Source organism: Caloenas nicobarica, chromosome 2 (assembly GCF_036013445.1).
Source record: "Caloenas nicobarica isolate bCalNic1 chromosome 2, bCalNic1.hap1, whole genome shotgun sequence".
NCBI classification, from domain to species: domain Eukaryota; kingdom Metazoa; phylum Chordata; class Aves; order Columbiformes; family Columbidae; genus Caloenas; species Caloenas nicobarica.
In genome coordinates, this window is record NC_088246.1 from 39,193,939 (window position 1) to 39,217,142 (window position 23,204).

Below are 23,204 nucleotides of genomic sequence, written 5' to 3' on the forward strand. Positions count from 1 at the left end.
AACAGGAATTCAAGCAATTATCACAAAAGTGGTGCATTGTCTTCATTACAGCCTTAAGCTATAAAAGGCAAAGAACCCGTTTTGGTAGATGAATGATTTTGCTTCAAATACAGAAAGCTAAGTCAAGCTCAAAATTCAGTCCAAATTGAGGTCCCACTTCTTCATTCTGTTGAAACCTACATAGAAATTTTCCGACATAAAGTATTCACAATTATGTTAACAGGTTTAAGAAATAGTTTTAAAAAGGGACATAACAGAAAGGTAAAGGTATTGTTGAATAATTATGTCCCACTGATGGATTTTTTTCTCTGGTAATTTATTCATGTTTCCTACAACAGGAAAACAAGTGTCATAATTACTATTTGTTAAAATGAATTGAAATCACGGTCCCAAAGTTAGAGAAAGATGTGAATTCATAAAATCATAGCATTCTTGTTGGAAGGCAGTGATAGTTATAGAAGCCTGTTTCTTTAAATATACATTAGCCAGAGCAAGAAAAAAACACACACATGAAAAAAATCAGTCCATCACAGTTCCAGAAACAGGTTTTTTAAACAATTATTCTGGATGGTAGAAGATCAGATTTATGGAATGACAGCTTTACATCTCTGGAAACCCAAGTCAGTTTGGCTGTTTCAACAGCAAATATTTATTTAAATGAATTCTTTCACTATATATGTACTTTCTACATCTACTCATCAAAAGCATCCTAAACTTATCGTGAAGGGACCTGGCTTCTTATATGACTATGACAGACCTCAACGTGACACATAATGGTATGTATCCACCATCACAGCAATTTTTTTTTTGCTTACCCATCATATCTTTTGCCTTCTTGAAATGTTTATACCACCTTCCAAATTCCTGACATTTTGCTGCTGAGACATTTGCATAGTAAGTGCTGTTCACAATGGAAGAAATCATACTCTGTGTGAAAAGGGGAGAAGAAAAAAAAATCTGTAATACAGAGCAGTACAAGTCAAAGCACAAATTATTTCAAATGTTGAAACCATTATATTTTTAGAATTTGAGAACCATATTGCATTTTCAATCCTATCGTCTAAAGCCTTTTAAAAAACTCATTAATCGAGCATAAAAATAAACCAAGGTATATTGTAAACAGGAGCAAAAAAAGCAGATGTACTATGAGAAGAACAAAGTTATTGACCAAGAAACATCAGGTAATGGGATGGGCTCTGGACAGAGGATGCTAATCTTGAAAGTACATGTTATTCGTACTATTTCTGCTTTTAAATTTGATTGACCCTTCATGTACCCACGCAAGTTTACAGGTATCCAAACCCCACACTGACTCTAGAAATGCAAGCAATGCCCCAAGTTATCCCTGCCCACTCCCTTTGTGCCACTTATCACAGGGCAGACCCCAGAAAATCATAGGATGGAAGTTTATCTGAATGACCTATTAGTAGGATAAAATAAGGTGGTTTATAGTAAAATAGGATTTTTATGTAACAACCCAAAACAAACCTAGACTTGCTTTTCCTAAACAGGGTATTTTAAGTGATTTGCAGAAACAGGCTTATGAAAAGCTCTCATTGTCATGTCTAATTCTGTAACTGAATATTGGCTGTAAAATAGACTAAAAGATGATACAGATACTTTTTTTCTCAAAGGTTCTCGAGATACCAGATAGCTACAGTGAGAAATTTACCTTCTGCTCGGTTTTGACCAATTTTAAAATAGGAGAATTTACAATGCATAAAACTTTCAGTTCCAGTACATTCCTTTACAAAATCAATTAAGACTAAGCCTTGTAAAATGAGATAATGCTCCAACTTGAAAATTCTACTCAGTATATGAAGTATGAACAACAGAATTTGCAAATGTAATTTCAATAGACTGAACTTTGCCACCCTTTAGATTTCTACGTGGAAAGTAGTTACTTTTAGCTTAACTACAGGAATTGTCCAGCGTACTAAGAAAATAATGATGGGGAAGAAGACAAAGCCTTTATTATGTTTCTTCACTATTCAGCATATAACATTTAGCTGTATTTGTGCTGTCATAAAATCGATGTAGAGCATCAACCCTTTGTTACACAAACTGCAATAACCACTGGAAGAAAGAGTTTGGAATAAAAATGCAATAAATATTACTATAAGTCGTCTTTTATAAGGCTAGTTCAGCTTCTGAGTAAAAGTACCTTGAATATTGATCTTAGTGAAGTTCATTATAACTATATTCTAACGTATTACTCAGTAACATGCTATTTGTGGAGGCTCAGAACTGCTAGAGTGCGGCAGTATTATTTATGACAAATGTGGATACCCTCTACTCACCAGGCAGCTATTTTAATGTTTCTCTGAATCACCAAAATTCTTACCATTCCCTGATATTAATCTGGCATTTCTGAAATTAGCTAGAAGCCTTTGTCAGTGGTATAAAAGGAGAATGAACTCCTAATAGACTACCACAACTCCAGCCTGAATGACCTGAACCAAGCTCAGCTGAACCCAATTTCAATTTCCATTATAATGATGGTATCATTAATGTCTAATACTTCCAAAATTATTGGTTAAGTTCTTTTAGATTAAACGATTTTAAATAAGGGCACGTGATACATAAGGTGTGATTTTAAAACTGCTTTGGATCTGAACTGGTAAATTACATGAATGCATAGTTACTGTACATGCAAAACCTGCAGGTCTGCATGTGTGAAGTGGGGAACTGCACACGTAATGGGACACCATCCCATATTAGCCTGTGCATATTTTGCGGATGTCATTCCGACTCCAGGGTGGTTTTCTCTCATTTTACTTTGCCCCTTTCAGCTGTCTTCTCCTGCCCAAATAACTTCAGCAAGTACAAAAACATGTACATTAATAATAATTTTAGCAAATTACCTATTGTTGATGAAGGTGTTTGTCTAGGATTTCCTAGTCCTCCCTTCCATGTCATTTTACAAAGCAGATATGCCAATGACATGGCAGTTTGTGACATCACTTGCTTCTTCAGGAATAAATTTAATGCAGTTACTTTATTTTACAAGCAAATAGGGGACTGGTCTATGTAAATAACACTGCCAGGAACTTTAGCTTCTTTGACACTATGTGAATTTCAGGCTCTGATGGCTAATATTGGGATTTTACTCTAGCGCTTCAAAGTAGATCTAAAAAAAACTAACACACAGACATTAACACACATTTTAAATGAAAATTATCCTGCTTTTTCTTTGAGAACACTTCATGCAAACATTCAAGTGATATTACCTACGCTAAGAATCCTCATCAGGAGGAAACAATGATTTATTTACTAATTCACTGAAGGCAAAATTTTACAAGCCAGATAAAATATTACTACCTTGTTAACTCAGAAAAATAACTTGACAACATTGAATTTCATTGTTTCTATGCTTTATTCATTACGTTGTCATCAAACCTGCAGTCACATCAGTGCAGAAAGATGCACTTTGCTATAGAAGTTCCTATATGATTCCTGTATATTTTAATGGCAACCTAGACATACAAATGCACACTATGCTTAGGGCCCAGAAGTACAGATTAACCCTATGAGTTAGTGGTCTCCTCAGAGATCCACGATCTAGACTGGAGGCATATTGAAGTTTTTCTTGTTTCCCAGGTCATTATATGTAAGGAGCTCCCCATGTTTTGGCTTATACTTATCAATAATCAAAATGAAAATTATTGTATTTGAAACACATCATATTCAGGTAATACTGTACATAGGCATTCCTTATCTGTGAGGCACACAGGCAGATGCTTTTCACATATAAGGATGACAAATACAAATATATCATACAAATATTCAAATGTATCAGATTCATCACCCATAATCTGATTTCTTTTTCACACGTCACAAAGAAAATTGATAGAACGCAAAAACTGGTCACAGATCTGCAATCTTAATGTATCTCCTAGAAGTTTATCCTTGAAAGTAAGTTGTGAGACTTCAAGATCCAAAGTTTCCCTCTTTGCACTCTCTCCATCCCTCCCCACCCCCAACGACATCACTTGCAGTCCTGTTCTCAGAATCAGGAAATCTCATCTGAAATGTTGCCACCTTCACAGAAATCCCACTATTCTGGAATGATACCATCTGCTGCAGCCCAAGCGCTCTTTTTTTAGCCAAATAAGTTAATTAACATTAGGCATCCAACAACCGTGTGGAGGTAGGGGTAGAATTGGTTCTGAAGTTCAGCTGAGGTTCACCCAGCGTAGTCAGAACCAAATCCCATTCTCTCAGGAAGATTAAATACCAGAGATTTGAAAACCAGACACCATCATTTCTCAAAGAAGTTAAGGAACGCCCTGGGGAAATATCATAAATCTCAACCAGAACTTTTTTCATATGCCCATCAAATAAAACCCAATAAAACAGTAGCATCGGACACCTTTCAGAAAGGTGTGTCCTGCAAGACCCAGGAAGGACCTGAGACTTTCGTGCCACCTGGTCGCTGCAGCCACTGCTGCAGGTGCTACACAAGAGGCATTTCTGAGCCATTGCCTCTAACGCTGCTTTCCAACCAGGTGAAGTATTGTTCGATAATCGCTAAAAGTATACTGTTGTCCTTTTTGCAAAACAACAAAAACAATGTTAATCAGGTTAATTCAATCATCTAAACCAAAACTGTTCATGCTTTTCTGCCAAATCAACCAACCACAGCAAAATCTGTTATCAGTGATTGCTCAGCTTCCAGTCAAAAAAGCTTTTAACCCCCACAGTCCCAAAACTTCCCCAAATAACCTTAAAATTATTTTTATATGGGCAGAATGAGGTTGTTTTCATGCCTCATGAAGGGGTAGTTGGGCTGCAGTATTTACACAGAACAAATACATACTAACAGACTTAGCAGAGAGTAACAGACACAGCAGCTTCCTAAAACAACTTGGCTGAATTAGATATCGGGGATTCCTTTGCAAATGAAACATTTCCCTCAAAATGAGCATTGTAACCAAAACTTATTTGGGCCTTCCAGGTTGTTTAACTAGGAAAAAAAAATCCAAGCTTTTTTCGCAACTCATTCATCAGTGTTTAAAGCTTCAAGCCTGCTTCGTGTAAGGGCCAAGGGCTGCAACAACTTATTTACACAATTATCTAAATACGATTAAACAGCTGATGGACAAATATTAAACTGGAAAATGTATAGTCATTTCAGCTTAATGTAATCCTCTTTCTGTAAACACCCAAGATGATTTTTTTTTCAACCAGAACAGTCCTGACATCTCATAAGCCTAAGGGTGAATAGCAAGAGATTGTTTTTGATAGTTATAAATATTCAAAAGACATGCAGACCATCTGCTTTCATAATACAGGTAAAGCAAGACTGAAATGGTGACTGCTGTATAAAAATGGTTCTTTTAACAAAGTCTTCCTCTCCTCGAAAACTATAAAGACAGATGTCAAAAACTGTTTACACAGGGTAATCAGGAGCGTGCAAAATGTAATATTCCTTTTACACACAGTGCTTGCTAAAGAGATTTTTTTTCTTTTTCTTCCCATCTGTGTGTTGCAACACATTTCTACAAGTTAAAAACATTTTTTCAAACAGAGATCTCATGAATACCCAAAAACATGCTATCTGGTTTCTGAATGCTAATTAATTTCAGCTAAGGAATCTGATTTTTTTTTTATGTAGGAAGGAATGCATGCTTTTGAAATGGAGTTCTTCAACAATAACAGACACTGAAAACAGAACACCCCACAAGTTTAATTTTGTACCCGTTTGACACTGGCTATTTTCACAACTGTTTTACATTCAAACCTGCATCTGCTAAATCTGGCTATAAGACTGACAGGAACTATTCTCCTGCTTTTCAAATGAGATTTTATTTGTGTTTTACTATTTATCAGGTTTTTCAGTATAAAGCCTTGTAACAACATAATGGTTTTGTCAAGTGGTAAGTAGAAGATACCTCGTCTTCCAAGCAGAATATGAACAGTGCTGCCCATAAACCCTACAGTCAATTTTCAGAGCTGAAACACTAATCTTGACAGTAACCTTTTAATGTATTATATTAATGGCACAGAGGCGTTAAGCACCTTTTTTATAATTCTCAATAAAATGAACATTTACTGAACAATCTGTCAAACTACTGTCTCCATTTTTTAAAGCCAAACTTTTAAGGCTCTACTCTATCTTCTCTTCCATAAATCCTCTGCTTTACATCCCTAAACACCAGCAGGGTAGCATGTTCCAATGCTGCAACCCTAACACGCCTTTTTTTTTTTTTTTAAGGGAAAAAAAAAAAGAAAAAGCTATGAGCCTTTGTCCCTAGACTTAGTTTGAATAGTGAAAAGTTGCAGAACAGAAAAGAACTTAAAGATTTGGCAGGTAGTGGGGAGAGATCTTCTCATAAAGCACAGAGGAATTTTGTTTCCCCCATCCTGGCCACTATCAGTGGCTTTTGTTTGCGAAGAAATCAGAAGCATCAGTTTTAATACAAGCCAAACTCTTACGAGTGCTTATTTCTCAGGCGGGTCTACATTAACATTTTTCAAATGAGAAGGGAACATTCAAGCCCCAGACAGATAACACAAGATTATCCCCAAATCAAAAGATTTTAACCTGCCTCAGCCTACGCTAGCCCACGTACTGCAAAAACCCAACCAGGCCAAAATGTTGTTCCTTGTTTTCTGGTGTGGCAGAAAATTATCATCTGCCACTCCAAATAAAAACAACTCAAATATACCCAGCCACTAGCTGGCTTTTTGGACAAGGAATCATTAAATGGGCGGTTTAATTGCATATGAAGGATTATGTTAAATTCCTAGGTCCATTACCTTGAACTATAGCAAGTAATGCAACAGAATTTGTCGTTGCCCTATAAACACATAGGATAAGGGAAAAACCCACAGATGGACAGAGAAGAAAAAAAAAAAACTTTTGTTTGTGCCTTTGGCATTGCACTTGGATGGCTATCTGACCTCCATACTGTTGCCAGGGTCAGGAGAAATAAAGATCTGCATGGCAAGTGCTGGTCATATAAGTTAAAACTGCCTAAAGGCAGATTTAAAATGATGGCACAAGCTTTTCTTCCAATACATGAGCATGTCTTTCTTCCTATCCTTGCATAGCCTAAATTGTCGCCTCCTCCTTTTCTGCCTTATATTGTCTTTAGGTATTGTAAATGTACTTATTAACATAAACGTAAAGTTACATTGAATATAATGAGGGAAGACATAAAACAAAAAGAAACCAAATCATATCTACACATATATATATATATTCACACATGTATAGAAATATATCCACACATGATAAGATTTGGAAAACCAGAAATGAGGATTCAGCACCTGAAGGAACTGAACCTTGCACTATTTTTACCATTTTGTAATATAAATTCCCAGTTGCTGCATGACAGAGCAGCATTCTCCCAATGTTTTCCAAGCATCTCCCACTGACAGATATAAATAAAGCTCAAATAAAAAGCTGCTTCCCAAGATACTAGTCTTAGATCTACAAAGGTTAAAAGCTTAAAAGAGAGAAAGATAGGTAGGTGGGAAATGTTAATTCAGATTTCAAGAACTTCATAACTGCTTTACAAACTGTATGGCATAGTGCCTTAGACTTAAAGAAAAAGAGGAAAAAAAATAAAGTCACAATCTCAACCTATAAAAGATAAGGAGACATAAGACATTTTTGTCTTCATTGTCAGATATCCAACACTAATCTTTTTAAGAATCCTGACTTTTACTGCACACTGTTTGTAAACGGCAGGTACTTAGTAGTAAAAGTCTTGGGTAAACCCTTCCTAAAATCAACCTGGATAAAACATAAAATGCAAAATAATCAATATTTAATAAGTTAATTCTTCTTCATAGAGTGAAAATGGTCCCATATTTTGAGGGGTGAATTATTGCACGCTAAGACTTTGATTCAAGTGCCTTTGCCAGAAGAGCTCTGAAACAGGACAGGTCCATAGGTAAGGAAAGCACTATCCATTTTAGCCAGAAATCTGCTTGAAGAAGCTGTTAGGAAGTAACCAGATTGCTTTAAGCTGCTCTTTTAGCTTGCACAAGGAATGCACATTTTCAAGGGCCCTCCCCACTGCTCCTACCTCAGTGCCCATCACAAAGCCATCTTGAGGCATGCACACAGAATTTCTGCTGGATGAAGCCAAACCCAGAAGCCGTGCTCCAAATGTGGCTGGACTTCCAGTCCACAGGACCAGAGCTGAGCTACTCCAGGGTAAGCTCCATCCCTCCTTCTCAGCCCTGTAACGTTGAGACAGGGTCCTCAGCCCCAACTATTTCCCCCTCTAGGCTCCTGCTGTTCCTATGCCAGGCCGGGCTCTGCATGAAGCCTGCACATCTGTGCTCACTTCTTCTCGGGACAAAAGGAACAAGACTAGGAGAAGCTGGAGCCCAGGAGGACAATCCAGATCACGCGCCGTGGATGGGGACAGGGCAAACCAGCATTTCTGGTACAGGAGTAAAGGCTGAGGTAGGTGGGACCTTGGAGATCTCACTAGACTGATCTGGTGAAAATCTGGAGCTAAAAGACACCTTCAGTCATCCTCTCAGGTGGACTGTTTTTATTTCTAGGCACTCTGTTCCAGTCATGTCAGAATGCTTTGGACTTGTTTCCAGTCCTAATTCATGTGCTTCCAAATGCTGTCCTAATGCAAATGCTTTGTGTGACAGGGGACATTTTAGATATATTAATGCATTAAATGCAGCTTTGGGCACATAAAACTTTTCCACAAAAATGAAATATATACATTCTCCTGATAGAGATGTTTGTAATTGTTCTATCTTCAAGCACAAGGGTTGTCTTCCAGTACAGTTTTTGTAAAAGGCTCTTAAAAATTGCTGAGCATTATCCACCACGTTAAGGAAGGTCTCCTTGCTGGGAAATAGGACATGATTTTCAGCGAGTCTTTTCTCGGATTCCACTGTTCTGCTAGGCAAAGCGTCAGATGTCTGGCATGAAGTTGAGCCCTAAGGCACAATGTCCAGACAAGAAGTCATCAGACACAGTAGCACTAACAGTTGTCTTGCTGAATTTCTTTCGCTATATAGGATAAATCCTTTCTTTGATACCTTTTCCTACACAAGTTTTTGCAGATTTTTAAACCAAAAGGGACCGTTTTAAGCATCTATTTGGACTCTACATTAAAAGACACCCTAGAAGTTCACCTAGTGATTTCTGAATTCAGCCAAGTTACCTGTGGCTGAGCTAGAGCAAACATCTGATATTGATTGGAAGACTTCTTGTGCTGGATCTTTCATCACATCGCATAGTAATCTCTTTCACTAAATACTTTTTTTTTTTAAATATGTGACTAGCTTTTACTTTGAGCTTCATTGATTTCTGCTCCTAGTTAGTGCATCTCTCATGCCTCTGATTGCTTGCTTTAATACTTCTCTAGTGCCAAATGTAACATCCTCTGCCTATCCTTTGTTTAAATGTTTAAGTGTCGGATTTATTGTTTCAGGCCACGTGCTTCTTTATGAGCCACCTGTACTTCTGATTATTCTTAATCATTTAGAGCCAGATTCTGGGAGGATATTTATGCTGCTAAAAGCACAGGAACAAACTTCTTTCTGTCCTAATAAAAATACCAAAATTTGCCAGGAGAAAAAGGAGTTAAAGCATGAAATTTGCTATGGATTCTTCACTTCTGCTAAGTAAAATCATATGAAGGTGACATTTTAAGCAGCTATGTTAGCCAAGATACTAGTTTCCCCTCTGTGTTGCTGCCTTTCACTGACAAGAGTTTGTGAAAAGTATAGACACTCTGAAGAATTCATAAAAAGATGCAAAACTCGATGAACATATCTCAGAGAAATGTTCCAGCTAGCTTTCCATGTGGAATATGCACATGCATTTTGAGGGTCTATTTATTAAAAAATTGTTCTTAGTTATCCCTCATATTAAAATAAATAAATGTAGATAGATTAGGTTTAGCACGCAAAGCCCCTCCTTACAAGAAGTGCAGAATAGGGAGCACAACTATAAGAGCCTAGGGACATGCTAGCTGGCAAGCATATTTTGGTGGGATTTTATTGTGATACGTATGCATACATATATGTGTGTGTATATATATCTCCCCAATATTCTGAGAGAGCCTAAATATACCTATTCCAATACAAACACACTTGGTAGATTTAGGGAGCAGAAATCTCCTACTCCAGAAAGACCAATGACACGATGTCCTTTGCATGTGCCCCAATTTTTCATCACCGTGAAACTCGTCCTTCTCTATGACAGTTTCCTAAAGAATATCAAATTCTTTGGAAAGGTGGCACGGCCAGGCACAGGTTATGCTTTAGTGCAGTTTTCTCCCCTCTTCTGGTGCAAGCTTATGGAAGAACTGCAACTCTCAGTGTAGGAAATCTTAGTACTTAAAAACCAAAAATAATTAAGAGACAGGTGTATAGGATGAGAAACTTTCATGTGTTCCAACCCCTGGGGAACAGAAGTTTTCCCTTTTGAGTAGTTTGTTCCCTGGCTTGGAGTGAGGGAGGTCTGAGGTTGCTGCTGTCCAGAAAAACCCGTTCTCTGATCATTGCTGCAAGGTACCAGGGAGAATCTGATACTATTTATTCTGTTCTTAAAGAAGTGTCCAAAGAAAGAGAGACAAAGCTCACCTTTGCCTTAGGTTTTCCTACCATGTTTCTTGGAAATAAAAAGGAAGAACCTAATCATTAATTTAAAAAGAAAGAAAAAAAATTTAAAAGCTTTGGGAGTTTTGCTCAAGGTCTTTTTGAGAAATGCATCTCTCTTCTTCTAAGTTATGATTGGAGCCAAGAATCGCAACGAGTCTGGTCTGACAAGGTGAGAGCTACTGGTCTCTTTGCATTGCCTCTCAATAAGTGGGTTCTGCTTTGCTTTCATTCCTGTCAGGTAAAAAGATCATTACCAATTCAAGTAATTCTCTCCAGACGCATCTTTATGCCTACAGCCCTGCACCCCCTAACACAGACATACCTCAGCTTTCCATCTGCTGCCAGTAACGCTACAGCACCTATAGAATTTGCTCAGCTTTTGGGTAGGTTTTATAACCACTCTGATCTCTGTGCCTCCCACCACTGCTAGTAATAACTGAACCAGTCAGGGAAGGTCTCTGCAAACCAGTCACAGGAGTGATTAAGATGTAGACATACGTATTTCCTCACCCTTTAAATAGAAGGCTTAATTGGCGATGTGGATAGTAGCTTCCTAATGGACAGAAATTAAACTCCATTTAATTCCTGAACAGACACTTCCAATGCACAAGGTTTACCACACATTTGGAGCAGGGAGGGGGGAAGGAAGGAGCCACACGCACAACTCTCTACCTCTGACAATCACTGCGGAAAAGCAACATGAGGACCAGAATGGCATAAGTGTGGCAGGTGTGAATTGACCTGCACTGGCAAAGCTGTGAGCTGGGAAACTTGTAAATCACATGGTTGTGCAATACTTGGCTCCAGTCAGTGCTATCATGTTCTTTATTAAAAAAAAAAGAAAAAGAAAAAAAAAAACACAACACAACAAAACCCACCAAACCAAAACTTAAAGACATGTACATCAAGTTAAGGGATTAACTGTCAAGTGACATTATTGAAACAAAGACAATATATTTCTTTACTGTTAATGAAATTCAGTTAAAAGTGAAGGAAGTGATAAAGAAAGTACTGTTTTGTAATGTATTTTACATAAGAACGCAATATAGAAAGGGAAGTGCAATTAAATCTTAATGTGGACTTTTTTATTTTTAGTTTATCATCTGGTTTACATTTTGAGCCCCTTTGCAGCAGTAAATTATGCTGGCATTTCTTAGGGAATAACTGCCATGTTAATTTAGTTTAATAAAATAACTGACAGAAAAGAGGGAAAAGAAGCAAGAAGAGACAGTACCCCCCCACACACATACACGCACTCCTTATCTTTAGCTAAGTATTCAAACGCTTTCTATATGAATTGTCCGTGGTCCAACTCCAGCACCATGTAATAATACAATACATTACAACACAGTACAATGCAATCTTGGGTTTCTGTAGCGCCCTTCATGCAAGCATCCCAGGGTGCTTTACAATCATTATGAGTTAAAATTAAAACTGAAGCACATACAATTCCTAATAGAATCATTTTAAAAATGCTAAACAGAACAAATAACTTTTAAGTCTAGATTTAAAAGTCCCAACAGCCAGAGCTTTCCTTACTTCAATTGGCAATGAGTTCCAAAGCTAGGGAGCAAAGCGACTAAAGGCTCTCTCATGTTATGTTAAAGGATCTCTCATGTTGTTTATACTTGTGCAGTACTCTACAGCCAACAATTTGCCAATAAGAAGAAAAAAAAAAAAACCACCAACAACTTATTTGCAATCTTGCTTTAAAGAACACTAGAGGAGTGGCTTGTTATCCCTCTAATAAAGTTATGGAAAAAAATAAATAAATCAGGGGTTGTGCTCGGCCATGATTGTATTAAGAAGTATGCAAGAAACATGAATGAATGAATACAGAATTTTGTAGCAGTGCATTACTTGACTGCCTCAAAACCCACTAAATGTAAAAAGAAAAATGTTTTATATATCTATCAAGAAGAACATCACTGCAAATATTTAAAGTGCCAGTTATTCTATATACCATTCAAAGGACCACTGACTGAAACCAGAAGTCGAGTAGGGCTCAGTTCTACAACACGTGCATATTTTAGAAGGAAAATGTACCAGAGGAAACCGTGCTGTGTTCCTTTTTCACTCTGTCACTTCCCTAAAACTTGAAGTCCATATGATGCAGATAATTGTTGACGTGACACAGTTCTCAAAATTGTTGAGGTACAATCCCAAGTGGTTAGTGCACAAAGTGGGGAGCAGAGTCCCAAAAATGTTATTCCCTTAAAAAGCATGAATTTTCTACTTTGTTCTCAGGAGATCCTGGCAGAAATCTCCACACAGCTGACTTTAGGGGTGTAAAGAAAAAAAAAAAAAAAAAAAAAGGAATCAACACTAGCACCATCCTTCTATTGGACTCTTGACAGTTTTTCAGAAGCAGAAACACATGACCTTATGACAGAACAGATATGAAGGGACACACTGACACCTTAGAGAGTCCTCTGAAGTCAGAAACACCATTTGTTCGAGAAACAAGGTATGCTCCCCTTCTTCTCCCCATGGTAAGTCCAGGCCCCATAGTTGTTTTGGAAAGTGACTTTGACATCCTCATCATAGTTAATTCTAATGAAGAAGCAGAAAAAAATAGCTATGGAATCATAGAATAGTTTGAGTTGGAAGGGACCTTCAAAAGTCACCTACTCCAACCCCCCTGCAATGAACAAGGACATCTTCAACTAGATTGGGTTGCTCAGAGCCCCGTCCAGCCTGGCCTTGGATGTATATTTTGTCCTTTAATAGAGTGCTGCCCAGATAAAATAGTTCTAGGCCAACATAGCTTTAATACTGAGAGTGATTACATGCATCTAAAGAACATAAATCAGTGATCAAAAGATCAGGCAATTGAAAGGTTGAGTATCCTGCAAATGTCCTTATACAGCTCTACCAACATGCGTATTTCATCCTCTCCAACCTGTCAGCAACAGGCTTTGTACTGCCCATTCTAGCTGGATGACTAAAAATGACGGGCACGAATTTTAACAGTTAATTGAAAATGTTTTAAAAATCCAGATACCATGTCAGCTTGAAGAGACATCAGAGTGAACGCTCTTGAGCAACGGAGGGGTGGGTTGAAAGGCCCTGCCTGCCAAAACCTGAGCCCAGGCCCTCAAGGATTTACTCCCCTGAAATAATTAATGACATCTTTAAAATCTAAAGTACAGTAACTTCTAAAGTAAAAAAAAAGGAGCTGCATTCCTTACTCGGGTTATTAATTATTGGGGGAGGAAGGAAGGAGGAAAAGAAAAGAAAAGAGAATCACAAGCTACAAAGAAATCTAAGGACTTGATCTCAGGTCTAGGCAGGTAAAATTGAAAGGGGAGGGCAAAAAACACCTTTCAGTTTTGTAAAGCATGAATTAAAAATTGCTCATAAAATGCATGCATTTTGGCAACTCTTAATAGCTCATTCCCGGGTTATTTACACGTCTGGAAATTTTAATTTCAGCAAATGTAACTTTTTTTTGGCTGGGATTTTTGAGGGGTGGGGGGGGTCAGAACAGTAACAAGAAAATGTCAGAGGATTTCTGTTATGCTGCTTATTTGCTATGATGGCCAGGTGCCTTCAGATCAGGTGAACTGAGAAACACTCATGTTCCGAGAAAGTTTTCTGTCTGGTATCTCTGCCAGATCACATAAAGCCTGCACGATGTCTACATAAAACAGCATGCAAATTCAGGGCAGGATATTTGACAAAAAAGCAAGGTATATGATCTCTATTGTGCCCGTGTCAGGTGCAGCCATTCACCACAGCATGGAAGTTTGATCAAAATACAGTCAGAATAGATATATTTACCATAAGTGCAAAACTATTCAGATTTCGGTATTGTATCAGCGTTTGCTGTGTGCACATACATTTTACAGAATGCAAGTGTATATCCCTCTAACTGAAAAAAAAAATATGATTCCCTCATCATCAAGAGCAAAATTATGTAAAAGACATTAAAGACATGGAGGAGGGGAGGGGTGGTGGTGCACACAAATACGTTCAAAAAAATTAAAAATACTTATACAATGCATGTAAATTACTACGTCCGTAAGTATCACAGGTTCTGGATATATTCCACGAAAATATTGCATGTCCCCTACAAAATATTCTAATACATAATAAACCATGAGATTTGAGATTTTACTATACGTCAGGCATGTTTTTTTCTCATCTATGGCTACCGATTGTCCTGAAAGTTAGGCTAGCTATACTATGGGAGAAGAGAAAGAATGAATACCTTGCTTCAGACGTGCTTTTGCGGTGGCTTGATAAAGTGGAAAAAAAAAAAAATTAAAAACTCAAGCCTGTTTTTGAATACTAAAAACAATCGTTTAGAAAAATCTTTTTTGTAGCAAACATTCAGGTGAGATAACACCAGTGGGAAAGTCAATGTCATTTGATCACTGCCATATTTTCAAAGCAGTGCCCAGATACTAATTAATCTCTACAATCTCTTCGTTTGGTAGGTGACTTGTTATCTTCGTTTCATGGAAAAGTTTACAGGAACTCAAGATAAGGGGTACATCTAAATGTTCAAAAGTACACAGTGAGTTTGTTCCAGAATTATCAAAAGAATTTCCAGCCTTCTCTTGGGCCAATAGCCCATGTTGATCCCTGCTCCCTCATAAAAGCTTATCCAACTATATAGATACACTCAGAGAGAAAGAGACTATAATTCAATAGGGACAAAAGGAAAAAAAACAACCAGCACCAAAAAGCCCTCAACCTTATTAATATCAGTATAAATATGGTCTGTAGTATTTCAGTTAACTGTGGAAGTAACAGGAGACTTCTGCACTAAAAACCAAAATGGAGCAAAACTGTGAAAATGAAGTATGAAAGTGCTAGGATTAAGGCTGAGTAGAGAGATGGAAGGACTAACATTAAATAAATGAAAGCAACAGGCCTGCCTGATCACTTTAGAGCAGCTCCCAAAAGACTAAGGTAGAATAGAGCTTATGTGCAAGGGGTTGGAAATAAGAATTGATGGTAGAACAATTTCTTTACAACCCTTTGGAGACTGAAGAGCCAAAACAGGAGGGAAATGAGATCTAGGCCACTTGCAAGATGCACCAATTTAATGGAATGTACAAGATGTCCCAAAATTGAGCCCTAGATTAAATTCTAAGTTGCCTTCCCCATTAAAAGAGATCTGGAGAGCAAGCAGAAATGAAGCGAGCCGTGCGTATCAAACACAAGAAGTCTTTCACCCAGCATCTGCGAATGCTGCTAGTTTCTAGCAATAAAATCTGCAAACCGAGGTAAAGCATGAAAATACACACTGCAGAACATAATTCAGAAAAGGTTTGGTTTTTCCACATGAAGTTTGCAGCGTCTTTTACCTTATCTGCTTGATACCAAAAAATGTGAGACTAAATCTCTGGACAGATGCCTGCGATTCCACGACAATTCAGAGCCATGCATTTGCTCCAGTCCATCCTGAGGACTCCAGGTTATATCGACTGGGATTCCCTGTGATGCTGGCTCACACATTGAGCAATAAAACCTGGCCTTTGAGGGCGGCCACAGAAGTCACAGAGTGAGACAATTACAGAGGCTTCAAAAGAGAGCGTGTATCTAAGTCTCCTAATGAAAGCAAGAGTCACAGTGATATTTTACTGAGGAAGGCATGAAGAGCTCATACCTGTACGCCCCAAGGTTTTAGTTGGACAAGAAAGCAAATGGGGGAAAAAAAATAAAAGGAAAGGAAAAAAAAAAAAAAAGAAAAGCCACTCAGGTAGATGATGCTGTTTTCAAGACTCTAATTAAGATAAACTGGATCTCAAAGTTTGTTTGCTCACATATTTTCAAGCTATTAAATATATCTGCAACTATAAAAAGAGTTTGCTTGAGTTTTTTTGCAGTACATAGAATTCACTATATTTTTCTAATCAATATTTCATTTTTGTGCATTAAAAATTGCTCGTATTTATTCAGAATACTGATATTCTATGCGAGGATGATGTTTCTCAGTTTTCCACGCTTACGTGGGCTTTGGAGATGCCACGCATTGAGCACCGCAACTTAAATACAACAAGACCTTCCGCACCTACACAAAATAAAGCACTGCTAATGACAGTGACAGAAAACGATAACTACTCTCGTTTCCACTTTGAGTCATTTTTCTGTGGTTAATAAATTATATCCATAACAATGTTAATAAGTTATGGTACAGTGTCACTGCATTAGTTTGCATTTGTGATGAAGCACTTCATATGGCATTACCTATGCCCGTGGAAATACATAACAAACATGAGAGACCACTTCTCTGCTCTCAGAACAGTCTCCCATGCTGGCGTTTTGATGGACCCTCTAAGGAAACATTGCCTCCTGACCTTCGCCTTGCTCTTACTTCTCACCTCTGTTGCAGCAGCACATCACTGCAGGGCAATTTTCCAAATTTGATACGTTTAACAAAAAACAGATACTCCTAAATCGGTGTCCTTTCCATAGGAGCCATATACAATGAGTTATTAGTTAGGCAAATAGGGGAAGGATTTGGATCAATTTAGTCATGTGAAAAGGACACTGTCAGATCAACGCGTCCTCCCTCAAGCTCCCGGAGGGAAATAGGGAGATTTAGACTGACTGATGGGCTCTTGATCAACCACTGTAACAGCTTGTTTCTCCAAAAGTTAAGAATAAATAAATGTATTTTAACCTCAACATGATTTGGTCTTTAAAGAAAAAAAGAAAAGCAGAAGTTACTTAAGTTCTTGCAACTCAGCTATCGCAGCGCTAGTGAAGATAAAGATGACAAAAGTAATAAGCATGCTTTTAACAGCAGAAAGAAGCTCAAAGCTTTATTTTACAACTAAAGATGTGCAAAACAGTAAACAAACAGCCCCAAATCAGAGTTATGTAATCTGAGAATTTGGTCATCTCTAGTGCTAACTTCAAGAGCTGTTATTATGCAAGATCATTTTTGTCCATTAAAATTATTATATAAAAATTCACTACAGTTTAAAAACAATTTTTAAAAGAGTATAATTATTGAATTGTCTCCAGTACATGATACCTTCTCTAGTGCAGTATTCTTTTTAAAAACTTTTTTTCCTGGTTTATCATTGCACCATCTACATATATACAGAAGCTGCTATGTGAAACATAATGTCCAAATAGAAATTAAATATTCCATCTTGATAGAATTTACTTGCTTTCCACCAGCTTCCATTAAAAACTAGCACTATTAGATTAAAATGGAGAAAAATGCCAAATTATCTGCAGCCTCCGTAAGACTGCACTGCAAAAGCTCACATGCTTTTATAGTAGGTACATACAAGATAACTTTGCAGACATATTACTGGAATGGTTTGCAACCAGTGAAGATAATTTTGATTATTTCCACTTCAAAACTTCCTATATTGGAGCCACATCACTGCAAACAATCTAACCACAGGGAAAAGAAAGTGATGGGAAAACAGCCAGCTAATATATCTGCTGGAGAGACAGACAGAGAAGGCAAGTGGTCCTCTATAGATTAACTGAAGTCCTTTGGAAACAAAGACTCCGATATTCTGAGCAAGAAAAATAAAATCCCCATAAAAATACCTTGACTACCTTATTTTACATTTTTCCCTCCCTATCACAACTAGCATCATTTATTTGCACATTGAATTTGTCTCCACTGCACCACAACAAAATACATTTTAAAATTTAAAAGGTAAAAATAAATATGATGTTCCCACCACAGCATGATTGGACTCTGTACTGCGTAGAAAAATAAGTTGCGCCTTCACAGTAATTTGACAAAAGAATGACAAAAAAGAACAATAGGACTAAGGCTTGAGCAAAGCATCAGTTCAATATTTAGCAATGCATAAATTGAGGTTTCATTTTTGTTTAGGTATATTTTGATTAGAACTAATAATAAATGGCTGATTTTCCTTTGGTTGTTTGCAACAACAACACATCATCCAAAGAGCTTTATTCTTTATTCCCTTCTCATATAGCATGCCAAAGACTGTCTCAATTTATGAATTAGCATTTAAAACTACTGTAGGTTATCTAACAAGCATTCAGATTCAATAGTACTTTTGACAGCAGTAAGTAAAGAGCCTTTTAACATGTTGAACACATGTGTTTGAAAAAAGTAGTTACATCAAAGCAGTTCAAAGACTGAAGACAAAAACCAGTTAAAATCCAGTTTGCTGGGAGGCAATTTTAGTGTGGTGTAAACAACCTTTCACGACTCCCCATGGGAAACGTCGTAAGACTGTGTTCAAAATGAATCAGGCATATTTATAAAGATCATGAAGTGGTCAAATGAATTTGCATTTTTGGCAGATTCACTCCATGGGTACTACTTGCTACAGTCTGTAGAAATCTCAAATCTCACATCAGCGTTGCCTATAGTGCTTTATTATTTATTACATGTTATGCTAAGTACCTGTGAAAGGGGACATTCCTTGGCCAATGAACTCTGGTTCATATCCTTCAGTAAGTCCTTCAGAGCATTTCTGACTGTTGTGTGAGACCATTGTTCAGGAGGCAAGTCTTCTAGTTTAGGGCAACTATTTGAAACACAGATTAGAAAAGGGATTATTACAAGATTGCATCCTGCTGCAGAACATTCCTTTAAGACAGACAGATTTCATTTTGCGCATCAAGCAGATGCATCTGGAGATTGCTCTCGGTCTCCTGATTGTTCCGATTAGTTAATTACTTTATACAACACATCTGCTGTATTGATGCATGAATTATACATCAGCTGCATGTGGCGACTATTTTTTCATGTTACTTCTACCTTCCTGCTCTGATGCGCTTGGTAAAACAATTTAAGGTGTAATGCTTTCTCACGACTGATCATGAAAAGCATTAATATATTAACAGTCTTTTTCTTTTTTGTTACTGTGAAATTTAAGAACCTAGACAGCAACAATAAGTGTGAGCAAGTCATTCTTTTACAAAATGCACACAGATGGTACTGTTCATGATATGCAAAAATATTTTTCTCTTAAGTAAACTTTATGTAAAATGCCTTCTTGTAATGCATCATTTAATTGACTAAAATGCAATATAGTTTTAATGAGATATCCAAAGAAAATCTATGTATCAGAGCTATAAAAGTTTTTTGCAATAGTATACTGTACGTTAAAGAAGAATCAGAGTAACTAAAAAGGAATTTAGATAAGCCTTTGTACTTCGAGCACACAGCACAGTGGGAATTAAATACAAGTAATATTAACAGTAAGAGCAGACAAGTAACAGTTCACGTCCCACAACTGGTATGCAACTTACCTGTGTAACTGGATTTTCAGTGTGACCACATGATACACATCTTGCAGCATGTCTGCTACTGTAGCATCAGGGGCATCTGTCACATATGAGAGTGGAACTGGATTCCACTTCCCAACCTGGATAAGCCCTGTGGGATTTTTATTTTTTGAGAGGAGGGGGTAGGGAGAAGAAGGGCAGGAAAAATTGGAAGGAAAAAAAACCCAAAAAAAGTAATTTACCTGCTAATTCCTATGGGCAAAAGAAATATCTGATTTTAACAAGATCGCCACCTTTGTTTCTAGCCTCTTAAATCTGGCAAAACAAAAGAACACCTCCCTCCCCCCCAAAAAAACCCCCACCCACACACCGCCAAGGATATGCTTTATCTCTATTATGAAATTATACAAATGCAGTACACTAGAAATTTTTTAACTTGTCTAGAAGCACATTTTCCTAAGTTCTCATGAATTCAATAGGACATGATATAATAGTTAGCATTCCTCTTAATAGATTAGAAAGGATTTTGCAATGCAGGGACTGAGTACAAAAAAAAAATGCTTTGCAGTCTATAAAACCATCAGGAACAAAATAAAAGAAACAGAGCTGGATATTCAGTCATAAATGCAAGTTGACTCTCAATAGTCCATCTGCTCAAATATGCTTTACACTTCCTTGTGGATCCTCAGTGGAGCAGATTATTAAGGTCAATAAGCATACTAATGATTCAGTTGAAGTCTTTTTTTTTTCTTTAAACAACAACAACAAAAAAATCTACCTCCACATTCCCCATGAACAAAATGTGCACTAACTAAACAAAAATACATTAGAAAAAAAATACAGAGACAGAATCTGCAAGAAGTTTAAAAAGTAAAACCTGCGTCGCATTCCTGAAAGAAATCCTACCCCTCCCCCAAGACCCCACAAACAAACATAATTCATCGTACAATTTCATAGTCTTATTTACCTTTTGCTTGGGCAGCAGAGCTGTGAGAATATCCAAGTGATAGCAATGCCATTTCAATCAGTTGGTTGAAAAGCATATCCTTCCTCACCAACACAAATTCTGCATGCTCCTCCTTAGAATCGTACTCAATGGCATTTTCATAATGTTCCACTACACAGAAAACTGGAAGCATACTTCCTATTAAAAAAAAAATTAACGTATTAAACTTGAGGTAGAGTATGTGGATCTGTACAGCGTTATGTAAATAAAACCTGTACAAACAGGCAGAGGAGGCATCAAGAATCATCACAAATATTTGATAAACATATTCCCTGAGTCCTTTCCCCTCGCCCTCCCCAAAAAAGATAAAGTTCCACAAAGCATACACCTCTCTGAAAAGCAGAAATGCAAATTTATCTCGCTTGATCGGATACAGATTAAAGAATTACCTTCTATAGAAATAACAAGGTTGAGTGAAGAGAAGTTGATTCCCTCTGTCCTGCCTGATTTGTTGTGAGTAGCAGGCAGCATGAGAACCTAAATACATACTGCAGATGTCTTCACTGTGAGCCATTTTAGTACCAGCTACATAATTTTGTTCATTAACATTAAAACTTTCTTAGTCCTGCCAAAAATATTTAATTGCCTTCAACATCAACAACAAATCACCTTGCATGTTATACATTTGCTCCAAAAAGAGTACACAAGGAAACAAGGCAAAAGTTTACACTAATTCATGCTTCATTCATTGAGTGCACTTGAACACTACTTTCACTCGCATCTTTAAGAAACAAATCATGATTTCACTGCCTTTTTCAGAAGTGTACCTGCAGTTTGGGCTTTTTTGTTGTTGTCGTTGCCTCCTGCACTTTTCCACATTTCTGGCATTCATTGCTATTTTGGTATGCCTGAAAGTAATTACTAATTTCTGGTTTTGTAGCATCCTACGACAAACGCTTCCCTACGCTGCACAGAATATTAAGCAAACAACCTTTTTGCCTTTCCTTTGGCTTTCCCCCCTGCATCCCCACTCCTTTTTGACAACAGAGAAGTAACAAATGACCCAAGCTGTTTTAAGGACAAAGTCTCTCCCGGCAATCAGATTTCTAGACTTTGTGAAAATCCTTCCCACCTCCCAGACAGATGCAGATGACACGATGACCCACGGTTTTAGGCCCCGGTCCTGTCCTGCTGTCTCCAGCAGAGCAGGTAAGGATATCTTAATGACAGAAAGCAAAAGGGTTAAAAGCAGATGTACAGAACTGTCTTATGGCAGCCTGCCAGCAGGGTATCATCTTTAGCATAAATGATGACAAGGGTTATTTTAACAGGGCACCCAGGAACTCCAATTAGTCCTACAATGTTAATGCCTCTATAACCACTGCCCTCTAGACTTACAGAAACCTCCAAACCTGCTAAGGTGCACCAGACATACCGTAGCTGAAAAAGCAGATTTACTCTTGACAATAGGTACACGCTTAAAGACTGCATCTGTTGATTTGTGCTCTAATGTATAGCAAGAAATCACGATAAAAAAGATACCTCTTAAGCACGTATGTTTAAACTACATCTGTTCACCAGAGAGTCTATCTCTGGCAAACAAACCCCTTCAGGCTCGCTTGGAAAAGCTCACAAACTCACTCCAGTTTGCCCAATAGGCTCAGCACGAAAGACAAGACTAAAAGCTTGCCAATATTTATGTAGTGCAGGAAGGAGCTTTTTTTTTTTTTTTTTTTTTTGTCTTGGTTTTTTAAACCTAAGTGGGACTGGTCAGGAAGGGAGAGAAGACCAAAGCAAAAGCAGTACATGCAAATTGGTGATTTCTTCTTGGTTTTAATCAAGCTGTGGAGAGCTTTCTAAAACACGCACACGCTTCATCTGCAAAAAAAGGTACTGGTTTTGATTTATTTTTTTCCCCTTCCAGTCTCTCATAATTGATGTTTGACCTACTACCGTCTGACTTAGAGTAAGGGCTTGAAATTCTTAAGTAGTTTCACCATTAATACCTGAAGATAAAATGTAAACAAAGCTTCATTTTAACAAACAGTGCAGATACACTCAAAGACAGCTAAAGCTTATTTGCCTTTTCCCTTATCAGCTCCTACAAATTAAGCTATGATCAGACACAAAACTAGCAACGCACAGGTACTTCGCTGCATGTCAGCACACTTTTTGCCAGGTACACGATCTTGTGAGTTGCAGCGTTCTGGAAAGTGTGGTACTTTAAACAACACAGGATGATGTTCAGCGTTGTACAGCATAGATAATCAGAGGTGGATCCTGATAGTGCGACACAGGTATCATCTGACTACAAATCAAGCCACTAAATCTTTTAGCAAACTGTCACTAGTGTCCTTCTGTTAATGTGAAAAATGTTATACGGGAGAGCACAATCTCAGCTGGCTGATCACTCCTGCTAGTACTTGGCAAGACCTCCAAGTGCAGCAACTTCATAACCTTCTAGTATTAAAGG

The 23,204-nt window shown here is 37.6% G+C and overlaps 1 protein-coding gene across 4 annotated transcripts in view; it reads right to left on the bottom strand.

Annotated features, from left to right (window-relative positions):
- Positions 1 to 23,204, bottom strand: part of SATB1 (SATB homeobox 1) — a 75,488-nt gene that overhangs the window by 46,698 nt on the left and 5,586 nt on the right. For all 4 annotated transcript variants that reach the window (XM_065627990.1, XM_065627992.1, XM_065627993.1 and 1 more), the window contains 4 exons: positions 20,753 to 20,929; positions 19,810 to 19,936; positions 18,959 to 19,082; positions 816 to 927 (listed from right to left, as the gene is read on the bottom strand). In XM_065627990.1, coding sequence (XP_065484062.1) covers positions 816 to 927; positions 18,959 to 19,082; positions 19,810 to 19,936; positions 20,753 to 20,929 — 540 coding nt within the window. The remainder of the gene's footprint in view (positions 1 to 815; positions 928 to 18,958; positions 19,083 to 19,809; positions 19,937 to 20,752; positions 20,930 to 23,204) is intronic.